The sequence below is a fragment of the Colletotrichum godetiae genome (genome assembly GCF_030913485.1).
Source record: "Colletotrichum godetiae strain CBS 193.32 chromosome Unknown BDP55scaffold_5, whole genome shotgun sequence".
In the NCBI taxonomy this organism is placed as follows: Eukaryota; Fungi; Ascomycota; class Sordariomycetes; order Glomerellales; family Glomerellaceae; genus Colletotrichum; species Colletotrichum godetiae.
In genome coordinates, this window is record NW_026851253.1 from 664,327 (window position 1) to 682,620 (window position 18,294).

At 53.9% G+C, this 18,294-nt stretch overlaps 7 protein-coding genes across 7 annotated transcripts; 4 read left to right on the top strand and 3 right to left on the bottom strand.

The window, feature by feature from the left end:
• Window positions 1-642: 642 nt before the first annotated feature.
• Window positions 643-1,473, top strand: BDP55DRAFT_648518 (vesicle transport V-SNARE protein; the record flags this gene model as incomplete). Its single annotated transcript, XM_060573855.1, has 2 exons — window positions 643-756; window positions 846-1,473. Coding segments are annotated over 2 exons (618 nt in total), but the record flags the coding sequence as incomplete, so codon positions are not given.
• Window positions 1,474-1,630: 157 nt separating this feature from the next.
• BDP55DRAFT_627493 (ATP10 protein) lies at window positions 1,631-2,758 on the bottom strand (the record flags this gene model as incomplete). Its single annotated transcript, XM_060571766.1, has 2 exons — window positions 1,631-2,303; window positions 2,379-2,758. The coding sequence occupies 2 exons, from the start codon at window positions 2,756-2,758 to the stop codon at window positions 1,631-1,633; spliced, it is 1,053 nt and encodes a 350-aa protein (XP_060434495.1).
• A 375-nt stretch (window positions 2,759-3,133) lies between these two features.
• Window positions 3,134-5,083, top strand: BDP55DRAFT_648521 (2-oxoacid dehydrogenase acyltransferase). The gene is made up of 2 exons (XM_060573856.1): window positions 3,134-3,470; window positions 3,538-5,083. The coding sequence occupies exons 1-2, from the start codon at window positions 3,302-3,304 to the stop codon at window positions 4,905-4,907; spliced, it is 1,539 nt and encodes a 512-aa protein (XP_060434496.1). The 5' UTR covers window positions 3,134-3,301; the 3' UTR covers window positions 4,908-5,083.
• A 1,326-nt stretch (window positions 5,084-6,409) lies between these two features.
• Window positions 6,410-7,187, bottom strand: BDP55DRAFT_724398 (thermoresistant glucokinase family carbohydrate kinase; the record flags this gene model as incomplete). The annotated part of the gene is made up of 2 exons (XM_060578885.1): window positions 6,410-6,853; window positions 6,912-7,187. 2 exons carry the CDS (start codon window positions 7,185-7,187, stop codon window positions 6,410-6,412), a joined length of 720 nt encoding a protein of 239 aa, XP_060434497.1.
• Window positions 7,188-9,557: 2,370 nt separating this feature from the next.
• BDP55DRAFT_309227 (uncharacterized protein) lies at window positions 9,558-11,268 on the top strand. Its single transcript, XM_060566668.1, has 4 exons — window positions 9,558-10,608; window positions 10,726-10,939; window positions 11,005-11,131; window positions 11,187-11,268. Exons 1-4 carry the CDS (start codon window positions 9,632-9,634, stop codon window positions 11,189-11,191), a joined length of 1,323 nt encoding a protein of 440 aa, XP_060434498.1. The 5' UTR covers window positions 9,558-9,631; the 3' UTR covers window positions 11,192-11,268.
• A 2,557-nt stretch (window positions 11,269-13,825) lies between these two features.
• Window positions 13,826-16,209, top strand: BDP55DRAFT_690605 (peptidase family M49; the record flags this gene model as incomplete). The annotated part of the gene is made up of 5 exons (XM_060576880.1): window positions 13,826-13,950; window positions 14,037-15,461; window positions 15,514-15,706; window positions 15,765-15,876; window positions 15,941-16,209. The coding sequence occupies 5 exons, from the start codon at window positions 13,826-13,828 to the stop codon at window positions 16,207-16,209; spliced, it is 2,124 nt and encodes a 707-aa protein (XP_060434499.1).
• Window positions 16,210-16,632: 423 nt separating this feature from the next.
• On the bottom strand, window positions 16,633-18,134 carry BDP55DRAFT_648535 (translation protein SH3-like domain-containing protein). Its single transcript, XM_060573857.1, has 2 exons — window positions 17,874-18,134; window positions 16,633-17,472 (listed from the first exon to the last, which is right to left on the bottom strand). The coding sequence occupies exons 1-2, from the start codon at window positions 17,991-17,993 to the stop codon at window positions 17,059-17,061; spliced, it is 534 nt and encodes a 177-aa protein (XP_060434500.1). The 5' UTR covers window positions 17,994-18,134; the 3' UTR covers window positions 16,633-17,058.
• Between the last annotated feature and the right edge of the window lie 160 nt (window positions 18,135-18,294).

The window sequence follows — 18,294 nt, forward strand, 5'->3', positions numbered from 1 at the left end:
GTTACAACATCGTGTTCCGACTCCTTTGAAGTGTCTTTTCAATCCTGACTATATCAATCCAAAATTTTGAATCTCATCAGTTGAGTATTATGCCTCTGGGCATGAGGATATCATAAGTTCAAATTGACTTTCATGCCTTCCTTTTGCTCCTATCGGAAATTGTTTTGAGGCAATAGGCCTTTTCTGGGATAGGCAAGGACGCCTACGCAGTATCTGAGACGCAAGCGACTTCTTTCGCCGGTTTCTGGTACATTATTAGCAAATCTTCGAGGCTCTCGACTCTGATGCGACTCTACCCGCACCTGCATTTTCGGTGCGACGCCTTCGGCACTTACATAATCATTCGAGGTGCACGGTCCATGTGACGCCGAGCTCCTCCCTGCTGCATCTGGTCCCTGCCGACAGTCCCAGACACGCGGACATGCCAGAGACTATCGAAAGACAACATCTCGACTTTGAAGACCTACCCACATACACCAACAACCAAGCCAGACACAAGTTGCATCGAGGCGTCATGGCTGCGGCTTCAGGAAACACGGGCTGGGCCCAGCTACGGCAACAGGCACGAAGTCTAGAAACACAGGTACGGAACCACTCTGCCCAGAACGTCATCCAGGCTTCCCTGACATCCGGCCTCTACAGACAGAGACGCTATTCCACACCTACTCCCAGTTCTCGACGGTATCCGACATTCCGGCAAAGCCCACAGAGGAGGAAAGGACCACAGAAGCAAAGCTACAAGATCTTCTTGAAAAAGTACGCCCAAGCCCTCGTCTGAAAGATCTCGGCTCTCACCTCTTTCGCTGTCTCGAACATCTGTACTAACATGGCCATCAACACATCAGCGCGAGAGTGTCATTTCACAACTATCCCGCCTCCTCGACTCGGAAGCAACCCTCACCTCCTCCGCCCTGAAACAGAACAACCTCGCCCTCCTCCGTGAGAAGCTCGCCGAACACAAGCGCGACCTCGTGCGCCTGCGCAAAACCATATCCGAGGCTCGCGACCGCGCCCACCTTCTTACGAATGTCCGCTCCGACATTGACGAATACCGTGCCAACAACCCAGAAAACGCCGAGGCCGAATACATGCTCGCCGAGCGCAGCCGTATCGATAACAGTCACAACATGGCTGATAGCGTCTTGTCCCAGGCCTACGCTGTCCAGGACAGCTTCAACATCCAGCGCGAGACGCTCGCCAGCATCAATCGTCGTATCACAATGGCTGCCAGCCAGGTGCCGGGGTTGAATAGCCTAATCAACCGCATCTCGGCCAAGAAGCGCCGCGACGGCATCGTCATGGGCGCCTTCATTGCGTTTTGTTTTCTGATGTTCTGGTGGTTCTTGTAGTAAGTGAAGACCCGGCATGGCTGAAATGACGTCCCTCGTGTGTTTGGTATGTGTTCTACAAAGCCGTTACGACTGGGGAATTACTGGCATAAAGGAAATGCGGAGGCGTTATTGGAATTGTTTTCTTTTGACGTTTTGATCGGATTGGGGTATCTTTGGTGCATATTGTACACTATAAGAACACGAATACCTGTAAGCAAAAGTCAGGTTACGTGGGCCTGACTGCTACACAAGGCTGGCTTTCCTAAACCACCTGGGGGAAAAAGCTATCGTCCTCCCATTCAGGATACCTCCTTCTTTTCCTTCGCTGCGTTCTTGACTGGAGCAGCCTCGAGTGCTGCCTTTTCGTTCTTGTTCCACTCGTGGAGGACAAGCTTCATACTCTTCACCAAGCTCTCCCGCTCATCGGGATTACTGGGACCACTGGCAGCCCATCTTATCCTACACAGATTATCTACCAGGTAGACATAGCCAACTTTGCTGTTGAGATACCCAATAGACTCGCTAATCTCGTTGGTGATGCCGCGGGGCACCAAGAAGTACTTACCCCAGTTGTGCTCGGGGATCTGTTTGCGTAAGTTGCCCATGAACATCTTTACGATCCACGCCTTGAACTTGTTATCCTCGACGTTGAGCTGGAGGACCTGCGTCTTGCCGGGGTTCTTGGCCAGGAGGTCGTGCAGCTCGGGGTTGGCCTCGAGGGAGATGAAGGTCTTTGCCTGATCGTCGGCCCACTGGCTGCTGTAGACGGCGACAACGGAGACCTTGTCGAGCAGCGTCCGCGTCGTGTCGCGGGTGTTGTTTGCGTTCTTGGCGAGGGTGTCGCCGACGAAGTTGGGGAAGAAGAGGGACATGTCGGCCTTGAAGGGCAAGGGGGGCGCGATGAAGGATTTACCCTCGTGGAACCGCATGTTGCGCCAGTCACGGAAGTAGGGGCGTGCCATCTTTTCCTTGCTACAGGGGGAGGGACATCCCAATTAGCTATCTCCTCTTCCATGTCACTCTAGGGCATTGACGTTGAGAACTCACAGTTCTTTACGGCGCACAAGATGCTTGTCGTAGTCGACAAAGTCGTCCCTCCTTTCCTTCAGCGACCTCCTATCCACGCCCGAGTTGTCCTCTGGGTGAGGCGGATGCGCCATGCCAATGGGTCGCGGCAGAGGCTGCGGCGTGAAGTTGTATACCCGCTTCCCGTAAGCTCTCGGGGCGTTAATGGCAGATCCGGGGAGGTCGGGTTTCGGAGACTCTACGGGGGCGGCGCCAGGCGCCGGAGTTGGGAGCTGGTCGGCCAGGCATGGTCGGGAAGTGCTCAAGTGCCGTCGCCATGTGCAGACTGTGCAAGAGAAGAAGGCCCTTCTAGAGGCGCCCATGTACAGCGCCATTGTCCGTAACGGTGTAGTTGGAGCCATTGCGCCTGATTTGGAATTGTCGACTGCGACGTTTAAGTGTCGAGAGAAAGTCTGGTCATCCCTCTTTCGATGCTTGGTTGCATAACAATAAAAAAAAATCGCGCCACATTATTTCGACGTTCCTGTCCTGCAAAGCTGGCGCCACAAGTCTCCAGCCACATTTTGACGAGGGCCCTTGAGCCGCGAGCGATAACAGAGTGGATCGGCAACGCTTCAATGCGGAGACGAGGGGGAAAGAGCCAAGCGCACTGAACCGACGCAGCGGGTCTCGGGCCACCCTGCAGCTTCCCCGAGGGGCATTTCACATTGTGTCATGGGGGAGATTCAATCGACCTTCACTGGCCGAACACCGCGAATAGCCGAGTGTTTGGGGGAAAGGACAATGCCGTCGCCGAGCGGTTCAATCCTCCTGCAAGTGCGTTCGCACATTCCTTGGGGAGTACCTTCCCTTTTATTCCCCTTCTCTTAGGTGTAGAAAAGGAAAAAAATCAGAAGTTGGGAATTGGTTTCTTATCCTCTTAACTATTCAAAAATCAAAACAAAATGTTTCTTCAAAGAGGATCGCGCGCCGTCCGGACGCAATGGCACGTCTCCAAGAGCATGGCTCGCCTGGCTGCTGCGAGAGCTGCCGGCGTCTACCCCTCCAGACAGTTCCACGACACACGGCACCTACGGGTTGTGAAGCCTGTCTTACTGGCAGATATTGGCGAAGGTGAGAGGGTTTCCCTGTCTACAGCTTGTTCCACAGAGACATTTTCTGACGATCCCGGTTTACATAGGCATCGTGGAGTGCGAAATCATACAATGGTTCGTCGAGCCCGGCGCCCGAGTCGAGGAGTTTTCCCCGCTGTGCGAGGTCCAGAGTGACAAGGCATCTGTGGAGATCACCAGCCGCTTCTCTGGAGTCGTCAAGAAGCTGCACTACGACGCCGGCGACATGGCCAAGGTCGGCAAGCCTTTTGTCGACATTGATATCCAGGGTGGGGCTAAGAAGGAGGACCTGGATGCGCTGACGGTCCCGACGGAAGCGGTACAGGAGAAGCCCTCACAAAAGACGCCGGAACCTCCTGTACAGTCCAAGTCACAGCAGGGAGAAAAGACACAAAACCAAACAAGACGGGAATCCGGGATGGCATCTCAGGATGCGGGCAGTGCAGAGGATACCCCACGGCCAAAGGGGACCCACGCCTCGCTCGCTACACCGGCGGTGCGACATCTTACCAAAAGCCTAAACGTAGACATTGCCGAAATCGACGGCACGGGGAGAGACGGGAGGGTACTGAAAGAGGACGTACAAAACTTTGTCAAGCGCCGCGACGCCAGTGATAGGCCGGCGGGAGCCTCGACTCCCTCCCCGAACGCCTCGGCCCCGCCTTCCGGCGCCGCACAACTCGAAACCCGGGTCCCGCTCACGAATACCCAACAGCAAATGTTCAAGTCCATGACCCGCTCCCTCGCGATCCCTCACTTCCTCTACGCCGACGAGATCGACTTCTCCAGCCTCGTCCAGCTGCGCACCCGCCTCAACCGCGTCCTCGCGACGTCCCCCGAGGTGGGCGGCTGCGAGACCGGCGTCGCGAAGCTCTCATACCTCCCCTTCATCATCAAAGCCGTCTCGATGGCGCTCTACCAATACCCCATCCTCAATGCGCGCGTCGACCTCGACTCTTCCTTGTCGTCGCCTTCGTCGAAGCCGTCCCTTGTCATGCGCAGCCAACACAACATTGGCGTAGCAATGGACACCCCCGCCGGCCTCCTGGTCCCTGTGATCCGCGACGTCGGCTCCCTCAACATCCTCTCCATCGCCTCGGAGCTGACACGCCTGCAAAAAGCCGCTCTCGCAGGCAAGCTCGCCCCAGCGGACCTCAAGGGCGGGACCATCACCGTCTCCAATATTGGCAATATTGGCGGCACCTACCTCTCGCCCGTCATCGTCGATAAGGAGGTCGCGATCCTCGGCATCGGCCGCATGCGCGCTGTGCCGGCCTTCGAGGGGGAAGACTCAGATAGGGTGGTGAGGAAGCACGTTACCAACTTTAGCTGGAGCGCTGACCATCGCGTGGTGGACGGCGCGACCATGGCCCGGGCCGCGGAGGTGGTGCGGCGGGTTGTGGAGGAGCCCGACGTCATGGTCATGCATTTGAGGTGAGCAGCGGCGCGGGAAAACTTGTTCTGGAAGGAATATCGGGGGCAAAGGGAGTAAGCGCGCGTGTTGGGTTGGGTGTATCTATGACTCTGGGACTGAAAAGATGCCCGCTCACTTCCCCTGAACGAGTGGGAGTGTGTGAGAGAGAGAGAGAGAGAGAGAGAGAGAGAGAGAGAGAGGTACCCTCCGTAAGGGCGCCTTATGGATGACGCCGTTCGGCCGCCGCGTGATGCGGAGTAAGAGGCCGGGGGGTGCGACAACGAGGATGGGTGGGCGGAGGGTTGGATGACTTACAAGACTCTTGACAAGTAGACGTCTACAGTAATGGTTTGTAGATATGAGGGCGAGCAGGGGTTTTTAGTGGTGGTGCGACCACCTTCATCGGTATGCCAAACATGGCTTGCGGGAAAATCAAATCCAAGAGTTCAACAAAACAAGATCATCATCAATCTGCAGGATTGTACTGCTGCCCGACGCATGTCTGACAAGCGTTTTCCTGTATGTGCAACCCGACACCAAGTAAGGCAGTGTACGTATTGTACGACCGTGAATGCGTCGTGTGTTCAAAGCCGCGCGATATGTACACGGAGTAAGGTAAGGTATTGATAATAATACCAACATTGGGGACCAGGTCACTGCCCAAAGAGCCAACATCTCCTCCATCCCACCCAGGCCAAAACCTCCCCGTAGACCACCCCCCCTCTCCTCGGTGTACGCAAAGACATATATGACGGCCCAGTCACGATGGACGAACGCTTCTCCACATCCTCACCGAGTTGACACCAGCTCATGCTGAAGAATCCCTGAACGGCAAACGTGAACGATTATGCTCCGTAGCAGATGCAAGTGCCTCGATCGGGCAGGTTGCCCACCACTCCGAGAAGCCGCAAGGATTGCCTGCGCATAAGTACACTACAGGAGGGTAGGAAGGGAGGGGGCAGATTGGGCGCGTTGAGAGGGAAGATGTAAGGTAGTAATGGTCATATTTGATCAGTTTTATCATTGTATAATATACTGAACTAAGAGAAGTTGCAAGTGATAGAAAACGCAATAATCTACCCGGCTAGAGCCCGACCATTGAGCATTCTCTATTTTGCAAACCCCTGCATGGAGTGAGGAAACAAGCGCCAAACCAGCTCCTAGTCGCCGTTGTCGCCTCCATGACCAGCCCTAAGCCTGTCGGGCCTTGATATATCGGGTTGCCATATGTTGTCCCTCCTCCCTCGTCATTGCATAATTCCATCCTACTGATTGGACTACGCAGAGGATGCCATTCGTGGCGCAGATCCTCGTGACACCCCTTCATCTCCGTACATTGCATGCAGGCTGACCTGTCAAAGCCAGCGGTTTTGTAAACCAGATCCCAATGCTGACGCCATGAATATCCAAAAGTAAACGCTCATACTTCTATGCCCGGAACTCCAATATCCCGCAGGATGATTTGTCAAAAAGAAGCAGCCAAAAAAGGACCAATAACAGTACGCCTTCTATAGCCGGTATACAGCTCATGCCTCCTCTTCCATTGCGGCCTTGACGTTGGCCAAGGCGTCGCGCTTGACTTCTTCGAGGGAGCGGCTGACATCGAGGCTGATGACATCGGTCTCGTCGGCCATGGGGGCCTCAAGAGACTGGAACTGACTGCGGACCATATTGGCACCCATGTAGTGGTTGGTGGCAGCGCTGCGAGCCGTAACACGCTGGACCAGGACGTTTTCGGAGGCTGACAGGTAGATGAAGTGGATGAGGATCGAGCGGTCGTAGTATCCAGCAACGCGGATCACGTCTCTGTACTTACGCTTCAGGGCCGAGCAAGTGAGGACGACTCCGTCGGAGCCCGCAGCCAGCTGGTGGCGGGACTCTTCGCGCAGGGCAACAAGCCAGTCCCAACGGTCGGCGTCGGTAAGAGGAATGCCGTTTGCCATCTTTTCGATATTCGCTTGAGGGTGGAACTTTTTCACGCGCGAGTCAGACAGGACTCCGAAATACGAGGCGGAAAGCACCACTTACACTGTCACCCTCAATGTAGGGCAGCTTCAGAGCTTGAGCGAGGTACTCGGCAACAGTCGTCTTGCCACAGCCAGCAGGACCAGTAACTAACCAGATGTGGTGGTACTTGGTGTCGAGAGATCCGTTGACGTGTGCGCCATTGTTTGCGGAGGTCGGAACCCCGGGTACTCTAGGCTGGGTCTTGGACGCAACGGCTTGTTGTACGCCGTTGGTAAGCCCCGAAGGCGACTTGGGAGTTTGTCCACTGACAGGCATCGGGGAGTCGTAGGAAAGCATTGTTTTGTGAAGATCCGTATATAGGAACGGGTCACGGATATCTTATTTCGAGGAGAGTAGGTTATGACGCTGTTGCGTTATCCGGAGTTGAACAGGTCGAAGCGTGTGGATGCTAGATCAGGTCTTCAACACAGTCTAGGAGGTGGATGTAGGATATTGAGGAAGTTCGAGCGATGGTGTATAGTTATACATGTAAGGTTTTTTTTTGCGAGTATGAGAACAGTTCAGAGGCAGGACGAGGAAACGGAGTTGGGAGTGTAAGTGCAGGGCGTTCCTGTCTTATAAGTGACACGGACGAGACTTCTCTGGGTCTGGGGGATCGATGAGGTAAAAAATTCCAACGGGACTCAAGGGGTGCCCTGACGGCAACTAAAACGCCCTGGGGGGAGCGCACAGCAGGTTCCAGTACCTGGACTTCAGCGGACATCTCTCGGGCCAGGGGTAGAGAGGGACCAGGGGGGTGTCACTGACCCGGATCCCAAAGAGCGGCGTCCCCTAGTCGTCATGGTGACCAATGAAGGTGCTGCATACCCCAGCGGGGAGAAATCCGTTACTCCACAAAGTACTGGGGGAGGGTGGTCAATGGAAGCCCATATCCGTGGGGGTGCGAACAGAGATGACCGTGTGCTTGCGTCCTATGTTCTTGACTACTTTCTCCAAGTACGGATACGTTCGCCTTGTACTTTTTCTCCGCGGGATCCAAAAGCCAAGGAGGTCGCATCTGGGGCAGACGTGGGACGAATGGAACGAAATCAAAGTTGCAGCCTGATGGAGGGGAAAGAGCAAATCGTTGGACGAAAGGAATCCGTCGTCGAGTAACAACAGCTGGCTATTGGCGTAAGAGAGTTTGCGACGGGTAACTGCATTCAGTTGTCGGGTTTCTGGCTTTTGAGACTGAGCACCTAGCGATGGCGCGTAATCATTGATTGGGATCATCTTTGGTAGTTGCCGTACTGCTACGAGGTAAGGTAGTGGACGACCTCAGGCCGGCCCTCCGAGATTGTCCCCTAGGCTATCGTGTATTGCCTACTCCGTACTCTTGCCATGAATAAGTCTGATGGCTTTCGAACCTCGCTAGGTACTATGTCTGTACTGTGATGGCGGAATGGTGAGGTAGACAACAGCGGCAGCCATCAAGGGCCACAAAGAGGCAGTTTATTTCTGTGTCCGGTTCGCGAATCCCACTGTGTGTTTCTAGTGTATTCGCACCACTTAGGAGTACGAGACCACTTTGGGCTGCGCGGTGCAGTATGGTGCGTGGTGTACGTACGGCATCTCAAGGAGTTTTGAGGACCCCGCGACCAGGATGAAAGTGTCAGGCGTCCCAGGAAAAGTGATTGTCCAGGGCAAGCCGCAAGCACCGATGCCTAAAATAATTGTGCCGTTTGTTAGCACCTGGGGATAGAGCAGGTTGTGGCGTTAGGTGCACGAATGGGTAATGCTGGGAAAAGGCAAAGCCGGCGGCGATGACAGGACTTGCGTCGCGGGTCCCGGGGAGGGCGGAGGACGGGGCTCGGTCAAGGAGGATGGAAGGCCCCAGTTGGCCAGAGGCAAAGGAGATGACGATGCTAAGGATGAAAAGGGTTCGAGAGGCCTGAATGGCGGGGGGCAGAAGAAGGGGGGAAATGATGGGCGCGGTCGGGCAGGGTGGTGGGTGGACGAGGGGGTGCCATGGGCGAGGTGTGGTCTGTGGAGGAAGCAGCGTGGGGGGACACACTTTTTCTAGAACATGACACTAGGAGATAATTTCCTGAACTGGGCAGGGGCCAGCGAAACGAGCGAGGTCACTCGACACGCAAAGAAAGAAGGAAAAAAAAAGAAAGAAAGAAAAAACTTACTAAGCCCTCGACCAAATCTCCAGCCTCGGTGGGGGGAACGTGTCCGATGACGGGCAGCAATGACAAGCTTTGACCAGAGATGAGTACCTATAACCTTTTTGTCCAAGCAAACATAGCTGAACATCTATGTTTCTCAGGTTTGGAAGTTAGGACTGTCTTGCTCAGTGGGGGTTTATTCGGTGAGTAGCTCAGGTAAGGTAAATAACTTTGAGTATGCGGGTTTTCTCAACATGACCGAGACGGTAATTGGGATCGGTAGCTCGGAACGCCTAGTATCTACCTTAATCGTTAATGACCTGCGGATACCTGCATGCTTGCGTGTGACTCCACGTTGTTTCTTTGGGAACAAGTGCAATGACTTGTCCGGTTCTCGTCCGGCCAGCCTGGTCAGCAGACCCGGTCCCCGTCCGGGACTGGTGATGGACGGGGGAAAGTGCAATAAAGTGTTTTTGGGCCTCGGGCAAGCACCGAGAAGCTAGGATTACATCATACCTTTGGTACGGAGTACGGAGTACCTCAACATGGGCAGCTACGAATACCTGGTACGGAGAGCACTGGACCAACGTACTTGCTCCCACTTCATGGCTCTTGCCTTTTCTTTTCCAAATGCACGTGAACAACATCACCTTACGGATAGAAAGAACAACCAAACGGGGGAAAGCCGGGCTGACACTTTGCGACCCTAGGGAGTGTCCACCAGGGTTAACTCCTCCGTCCACTCAGATAACATTGCGAGACGGCAGTACGTCGGCTCTAGGACTCCAACACGCCAATGCACCTGCATCTAAACTTCCCAGCCGTGCCAGCCCAGTCTCTGCCCCCGTCGCCTTAAAAATCCCGTCATCTACCATGAGCCATGAGGTGCAGTTTGCAGATGCTCTGACTCTGGCGTCCCGTCTGCTCTTTCGTCTTTCGGCTCGGCTGGACTTCCGGGCGGGGCTCACAACGGGCCGGCACCTCCTCAGTCACCAGTGCCCGGGCGCACTACTGTCACCACTTCACACACGACAGCTCGAATCCTTGGCCCATCGGCTTGGGAATTTGTGGTTTGAAGTCTGGAGTCTGAACACAGTTTCCCCTCCCTTTATCACACTGACTCCTTTCCAGCCATTCGGATTGCGTCCTATCATCCTGAGACTCTCTTTTGCGCTCCTCTATCCCTCCACCATCGGCGCTCTACCTCTGCGTCCACTCTTTTTCCACACAGCCCACGCTGTTCAGGGCTCCAGTTCCCTCCGCAAGACTCCGCTAGGCCCTGGTCCTGGTCTTGCTGCAACCAGCCGTGGTGCATTACCAGCAGCCAGCTCGTGTGCTCGTCCTGCTGTTGCTGTCCTGCCAATCCTATTTTGCCCGCTTTCTTTTTCGTTGCTCCAACAAGTCTCCAAATTTCTCACCAGTCTTCGACCGCCTTCTCCAAGCCCAAGTGGACCGACCACCACTCCAAGCAACTCCCCGCCAGCTTCCCCAACACTGAACCCAACCCAACGGTCAGAGGATGCGACACGCGAGCGGACAAGGATGGGCCCTTTCCACAATTCTTTTTTTCTTAAAGTCTCGACATACGGAGCACACTACGTAAATACGTGCGTATTTTTGTCCACAAGTACAGATACGAATTGGTACCGCTGACATCGGCTCATCGGCCTCTCTCACCGCTCTCATCATGAGCCAGCTGACTTATCTCTCGGTGGAGTATGCAGTTTGTTAAAATTGCGCCGCGACTGCAATAGATGCATCGGAAACGTCTGTCTCTATCCAGCATCGGCTCGGCTTTTGACCTCAACTCTGGCAAGAAAGCATATTGTGGACGTTACACCAAATAGGCTCACACCGTTGCCATCACAGCCGCTCAATGGCCGGGCGGTATCCGTATGGCCCCCGTCCATCTCATCTGTTGCGGGGAATCGGTTGCAAGTTTCGTGACACCTGCTTAAAGTCAAACCCCACAACGCCATAGTTTTCTGACAAGGGATGAGAAGGACCCGGCGATTCTTGCAACTGTCTGGAGTCTCTGGACACAGTCATCATGGTTCGATTACGAAGTTGGCCAACCCATGTCCTCATATTTGAGAAGATGGGCTACTGATGTAAAACACTCATTGCCCAGTTCGTCCTCGTCTAACTTCCTTCTCATGGCTGTTTGCAATTAATCGAGTACCAGTATGATCCTCGGGCACCACCTTCAGTCAAATCCAGCTCACAATAGGCTGCGGCAACCCCTCGATTATTTTTCAACCCGTGATGCAGAGAGGCAACGAGCGCGCTCACCGATCTTGTATCGTCGTTGCGCAGGATACAGGCTCATGCAAGGCATTGTAAGTCAGGCAGACCGCTCCCGACGGAGCCTGAACGAGGGATAAATGCAATGCGCGCAAGATTCCTGATGCCACACACCGCAAGCACGACTATCCTCATGGGCACTGAAGCAACTGCGAGAAGAGGAGTGAAACTCGAATACCACTCCTTGCCCAAGCCACGGCGGCACGGTTGATGTTCCCCGGCGACCGCCCTCGGTCTGAGCATCCATGTCACCGTGGTCGGTTTCAAGGGCGCTTAAACTACTTGCAGCATTGCTCGCTCCGAGACGCCAAGGCAAATGGTCCGAACACTCGGAATCCCCGGGATCTCTCCTCACTTCCCCGGTCGAGAACTCGGCGCAATTCGAAGTGGTGCGCAGCGCCAGTCGGCTCCTCCTCCCGGCCGAGTCGACACGCTTCTTCCCTCTATGGATCCGCCCACATCCGTCGCACAGCAGACGCAACGTTGGCGACATCCTTGCGAATCTCGACAGAAACGTGTTGCGAATTTGAACGACTGGTTGCACAGCAGGGCCACTGGGACGCCTGATCAAAGACGTTGCCTATTTGCCTGTCATGATCGCCCTAAAGACATGTTCAATCCTCCACCAATGCCTGCTTCAGGTACCTTGTGTACCGGTACCTATGAGAGTAGCATGCATCTCGGCCGCGAGCTTCAGGACACGTCAAAGGTCGCTATGCTCACACTGCGTTTGCAACTTTGACATTGGTGGCTTGGTTTACCGAATGCTACGTTCTAGATAGGAGGAACTCGAACAACTTGTCCATCAGCCTATGCGACGACGGCTTCATATTGCGCTTCCTGCAACATTCCGTCCGGCCGTTCAAGATCCTTGCCCACGTTGTGGTAGAGGGATGAACAATAAGCGGCGTGGCGGCGCCATCACTCAATGCTACCCTCTCAAAGCCGCTCGTGCTACACCCTCAGGGGTCTCGCTTGCACAGCTTGACAGGAACACATAAAGGATGACCATGGTTGAGCGAAGACATGATGATTTATGTCAGATATGATGGCGAGAACCAAGTTTTGAACGAAGCGTAAGCAACCATTAGGACGTGCTCATTGCAGCTTGCCAATGCTGCCTGCCTGCTCATGCACGAGCAAGGAGATCACGTGAAGTGTTCCATTGGCTCTTATAGCATGCATGCAACGACATTACAATTGACAGGCACGATCTGCAGATGTTAGGCTCAGGTGTAGACTGTGAGCCGGATCCTCTCGGTGAGCAGAACAGTATACGGGAGGAGTCGGCATTGCTCCATCAGTAATGAACCAGGTCGTTGGTGGTCTATCAGGCAGGTCACATATACCATGACTAACTGACCACCCCTCCAGCTATTGTAGTAAGGCATGGTAAGTTGTCCATTTGAGCTACAAGAGGACTGTTCTTTGCGAACAATGGTTGCGCGTCTTCCTATAAGCCCAATCGGTTGCTTTCTTGGACATGCGCTCCCAACCAGCGATATTTTTGTGACAGCTCATAAGTTGTCAGATGCGAGGCAAAAGGTAAGTAGGGTTGGCAAGCAAGCGGGTCAGCTGCTGCGCTTGTCTTCTGGGAACATCCCTTTGTAACTATCGTGGCTCAACGACAGACTGCCAGGCGTCTCTCGGAAAATGGGACTCCATCATTTTGCAATCAGCCAACCAAAAATGTTGGTATTGGGACCGACTTCGAGTTGGCGATTTGCTCCTAGCGGAGCTTCATATGGATGCCAGTCGCATTTATAAGCCAACGCTAACCGCGACCAGCCGGGCTCTCTGTTATGAACAGGCGCTACCCCAGAGGTTTGTGAGGTTGGAAACTCGAACTGAAATCACAGCAAATCATGTCTTCAGGTGTAGTGGAATATTCTGTGGGAATAACTTCTGATTTCTTGCCTTGCTTGCCCCTCCTTCTCTATTGGTTGTAGTTTTGTAAATAAATCAGTTGCTTCGTCGACAAAAGTACCAGTATTGCCCCTCATTGTGGCTGAAGCTCCAACGTCGTCGTCTGCCTCCAAGCCTGTTTGGGGAGGTGAAAATAATGCCCAAGACTTTTGAGATTATCTACAGACTGGGGAACTATTTTCACAGGCCTTATAGACAGCAGGAGTGGCTTATAACAAGATAGCCAATCGCCGCAGTCAAATGAGATTCCAGCCACGGAGCGCCACAGTTAACCTGCTTGCGGCCTGTGCGTAGATGGCCTCTTTCCCTGTTCAAATAATCGACCTTCGTCTACGGCTTGTGTGGCTCTTCCCCGCTGCTGGCGGCGCCTGAACACAGTTGTCGTCTGCTCATCCACTGCACCTGCCTCATCAGTGACCAATGACCAGTGCGGCACCATCTCGACTCCTCATGCGGGTTTCATCCATTTCCGCCCTCCAAAGGCTGACATCTTTGCGAGCTTCTTCTTCCTTAATTCACACTTCTCCCAAGACTTTGAGGCCTAGAAATCACTTCCCCTTGCTTGCGAAACCCTGCCGGCAGAGATTTTCCACAATGAACGCTCAGGAGCTCAAGCACTACCTGGCTGACGCGCCGCCGAGCGTCGTCCGTTTGGAGATTGAGAAGCACTTTGAACCCCTCACCGACAAGCAGAAGCGCTATGCGCATTTCATCAGCAAGTAAGAAACCCATCATAATGTCATATCATCTTGGTGCCCGCCATGCCAAGCTTTTATGGGGGATCAGAAGCTAAGAGATATGCTAGAGCCTCGTTTGCAGGAACCCGTATTGTGCTCAGACAACTTTCCCCAGAGTCAGAGCCCATCTACGACTTCATCATTGCCTTACACAAGAGCAGTGGTGGTGACTGGAACAGCCTTGCTAAGAAGGCTGGTATCGACGAGAGCCAATTGACCCACTTCCTGGAGTATGCTGCCCAATTCCTGGGCAACAATGGCAACTACAAGAGCTTCGGCGACGCCAAGTTCATCCCTAGAGCCGATGAGAAGACTTTCGCTGCTCTCGCTGCCACCTCTCCTGAAGCTGAGCGTTTTTACAAGGCGACCAACGGTGCTATCTTCAGCTCTGACAAGCAGGCACTGATGCACCTCGGATTCCCTGACAAGGGTCACATGACTACCTACTACCCCGACTCCCCTCACATTACTCAAGAGGAGATCGAGGCCGTGTCCGCATGGATGGAGAAGAAGGGCCTTCTCCCCGAGAACAATCGTCTCCGCAAGACCAAGGAGGGCATTTTCGAGATTCTCATTGCCTCAGCCGTTACGAGTGTTCCCGCTGAAGGTGGTGACATCGGTAAAGAGACCGAGTTCCAGGTTGAGGATGGCCTTCTCAAGGGCAAGACGATCAAGCTGGTATATGGAGACTATGCTGCAGAGATGAAGGCCATTTCCGAGTACATCACGAAGGCGCAGGAGAACAGCGACAACGAGAACCAAGCAAAGATGCACGAGGCCTACGCAAAGTCTTTCTCGTCTGGCTCTCTCCTCGCGTTCAAGGACAGCCAGAGATTCTGGATCAGAGACAAGGGCCCCATGGTTGAGTCCAACATTGGTTTCATCGAGACCTACAGAGACCCCGCTGGAATTCGCGGCGAGTGGGAAGGCTTTGCGTCTGTGGTCAACCTCGAGCGTACCCGTGCTTTCGGCGCTCTCGTCTCCGCTGCGCCCGAATTGATTCCCCTCCTCCCGTGGAGTAAAGACTTCGAAAAGGACAAGTTCCTGTCGCCTGACTTCACATCACTCGAGGTTCTGACCTTTGCCGGATCTGGTATTCCTGCTGGAATCAACATTCCCAACTACGATGATATTAGGCAGACTGAGGGCTTCAAGAACGTTTCTCTTGGCAACGTCCTCAGCGCCAAGGCTCCCAATGAGAAGATCCCCTTCATCTCCGACGCTGACCTGGAGTTGTACCACAAGTACAGGGACCCTGCTTTTGAGGTGCAGGTTGGTCTTCACGAGTTGACTGGTCACGGCTGCGGAAAGCTTCTTCAGGAGACTTCTCCCGGAACCTACAACTTTGATGACAAGAACCCGCCTGTCAGCCCTCTGACCAACAAGCCAGTGACCACATGGTACAAGCCTGGACAGACGTGGGGATCTGTATTCGGCAGTCTTGCTGCCTCTTACGAGGAGTGCCGTGCTGAGCTTGTCGCCATGTACCTTGGGTATGCATCTTTCGACTGCCTATACAGAAATCTCTGGCTAATCTGGACTTAGATGCGAATTCCCTGTTCTCAAGATCTTCGGTTTCGGCGACGGAAGCACCGATATCAACAACGAGGCCGGCAACGTCCTGTATGCTGCTTACCTCCAGATGGCTCGCGCCGGTCTCGTGTCCTTGGAGATGTGGGATCCTAAGAGCCAAAAGTGGGGCCAAGCGCATTCGCAGGCTCGCTTCTCTATCCTCCAGGTTGGTGACAATGACGTACGCGTATGAACGCCCGAATGCTAACTACCACTCTTTACAGTGCTTCCTCCAGGCTGGCGATGACTTCTGCAAGCTGGAGTACAAGAAGGATGATCTGTCCGACTTGGAGATCAAGCTTGACCGTTCAAAGATTCTGACCACTGGTCGCGACGGTAAGTTATCCCAAATCTCCTGACGCGCACTTTGAAATAGATCAATGCTGACTAATATCCACAGCCGTTGGAAAGTACCTCCAAAAGCTTCACGTGTACAAGGCCACTGCCGACGTCGAGAACGGCACCGCCTTCTACAAGGAGATGACCAACGTCGACATGGACTTCTGGGGTACCAAGGCCAGAAACGTCGTCCTGGCCAACAAGCAGCCCCGCAAGGTCTTCGTTCAGGCCAACACCTACCTCGACGAGGCCACCGGCAAGGTCAGCGTCAAGCACTACGAGGCATCCCCGGCAGGTATCATCCAAAGCTGGGTCGACCGTGACTTGTGACTGAGCCGAAAGTCCGAGACTGCCAAACTGTAAAGAGCCTGGCCGTGAAGAGATAAAAAGGGGGTCCTACATCAACCATAATAAACCTTGTAATACCATGCTCCTAACTAAAAGGGGCCAAAACATTCAAGTTTCAGAGACGATCCGTACTTTGTGAAGCCTAGTGCGTACATGTCTGAACATCTCGAACTCTTTCCCGAAATCTGTTTCTTCAAGTCTCGACATCTTTTACTTCAGTCGTCACAAGTCAAGAAAGTTTTGTTCATGGTTTATGTCAATATTGTCATTCCCTCGTAAGGGGGGAGGCACGTCGTCGTTGGACCGGATGCGTTATCTTCTTTGTGTGTTGGATTTGTGAAGAACCTCATTACAGACGCCAAATGTGACCGATGCCGTCGACTTCCAAATGCAATTGGCAAAACCAGCCCAGCCCGTGTAGCCATAAGATCTTCCGTCGTCTACAACAACATCATTCCTCAACCGTTGCGAACTGGGCGAAAAAAATGTGTGGTTCTTCTTTTTTTGAATCCCAATTGACTTTGCCCCTGCCTTTTTCCACGGGTCTCTACGTCCACATCATCCGGAAGCCTTGATTTTTTGAAACGACCAGCGACGAAGAGAGCAAACCCCCGAAAAGCCCACACGCCAAACGAAACCTCCCTCTCAACAGCTTTTGGTGAAAAAAACTGTTTACCAGGTCATCTCGTGGGGCTTGTCGCCCTTGCGCAGGCTGAAGGAACTCGCCAGGTAGGAAGCGAGCATGTCGACCTTCTTGATGTTGGCGAGCAGGGCCTTGTCGACGGCCTTCTGGTCGGCGGCACGGCTGCTGTTGATCTCCTTCTTCTGTAGTCACACATTTGCTGTCAGTCTCCCATCCTCTTGTGTCCAATCTGAATCTGGGTCTTTCCAGAGAATGTATAATCGTACCTGGGGCTTCTCTCCCTGCTTGAAGAAAGCGTCCTCGCCAGTCTGCTTCTTGGCCTTGTCGGCGGTGAAGTACTTGGGTGCGGAGATCTCCTCAATCTTCTTGGACTCAACGCCGGAGACGTCGACCTTCTGGGATGTGGCGATGACGTAGCGGGAGTTAACGCGGCGGAGGGGAACGCCGTTGATCTTGAAGGGGCCGGTAACGAGAAGGACACCCTGGTCGAGGGTCTTCAGGAGAACGACGCGCTTGCCGCGGAAGCGGCCGGCGAGGAGGATCAGGATGGTACCGGGCTGGAGGGTCTGGCGGGGAGCCCAGGGGCGGACGGCCTTGCGGACCTAGTGACAATCGTCGTCAGTATCGCTGTCGCCCAATTCATGATTTTTTGTGCGTGTTGCTTGAAATTCGGCATTTGTGAAAAAGGGAGATATGTCATTCCGTAGATCACGAGCGTCTTCCTCCTCCATCACTCCGAATCATTTTGTGTGCGTTTGTCGGATTGCGAATGGTGGCCCATTATTGGTCTGTTGTTTCCTTCGTGGTTTCTCTTGGCTCTCCGACCTTGGGGCTCTTGGATTTTTGCGTCGTAATTCGAGAAAAAATGTTGCGATCGCCTTGTCGTGTCCTCCCAGTTATATCCCATGACCGACTCGTGACCGCTCGAAATGACATTCCCTCGTCCCATCGCAAATGCGCAAAATTCCAAAACAACGCCAGCACGCAGATGTAGTAAACTCACCTTCTTGGCCTCGGGCTCATCGTCGGCGTTGTACCACTTCTGCGCCTTCTGGGAGGGGGCGGGGACGACCCGAGTCGACGAGCCGAACTTCTTGGTCGTGGATTCCGTCTTCGCCGACATGGTTGCTCTCGGTCCTCGTGGAGGGCTGTTGTGGTTAGCGGAGAATGGGGATCGTGAACGAAAAAGAAGGAAGTGGTTGATCTCGTTCGAGAGGCTTTGGTTGTTGGGGTCGGGTCGGCGGGAAATCGATTTCTCAGAAAATGTCTAGCGAGTGTGGGCGGCGGGTGTGGAAGGCAAGCCCTCCGCTAGTCCGTATTAGGCAGGGTGCATGCGGCAGAAACCTCTGCACCCTCTGCAGGCGCGGGCGGTGAGCCAGGGCCCCTTCCCATACCGACAATTTCTAACGGGAGATTGTGCGCCC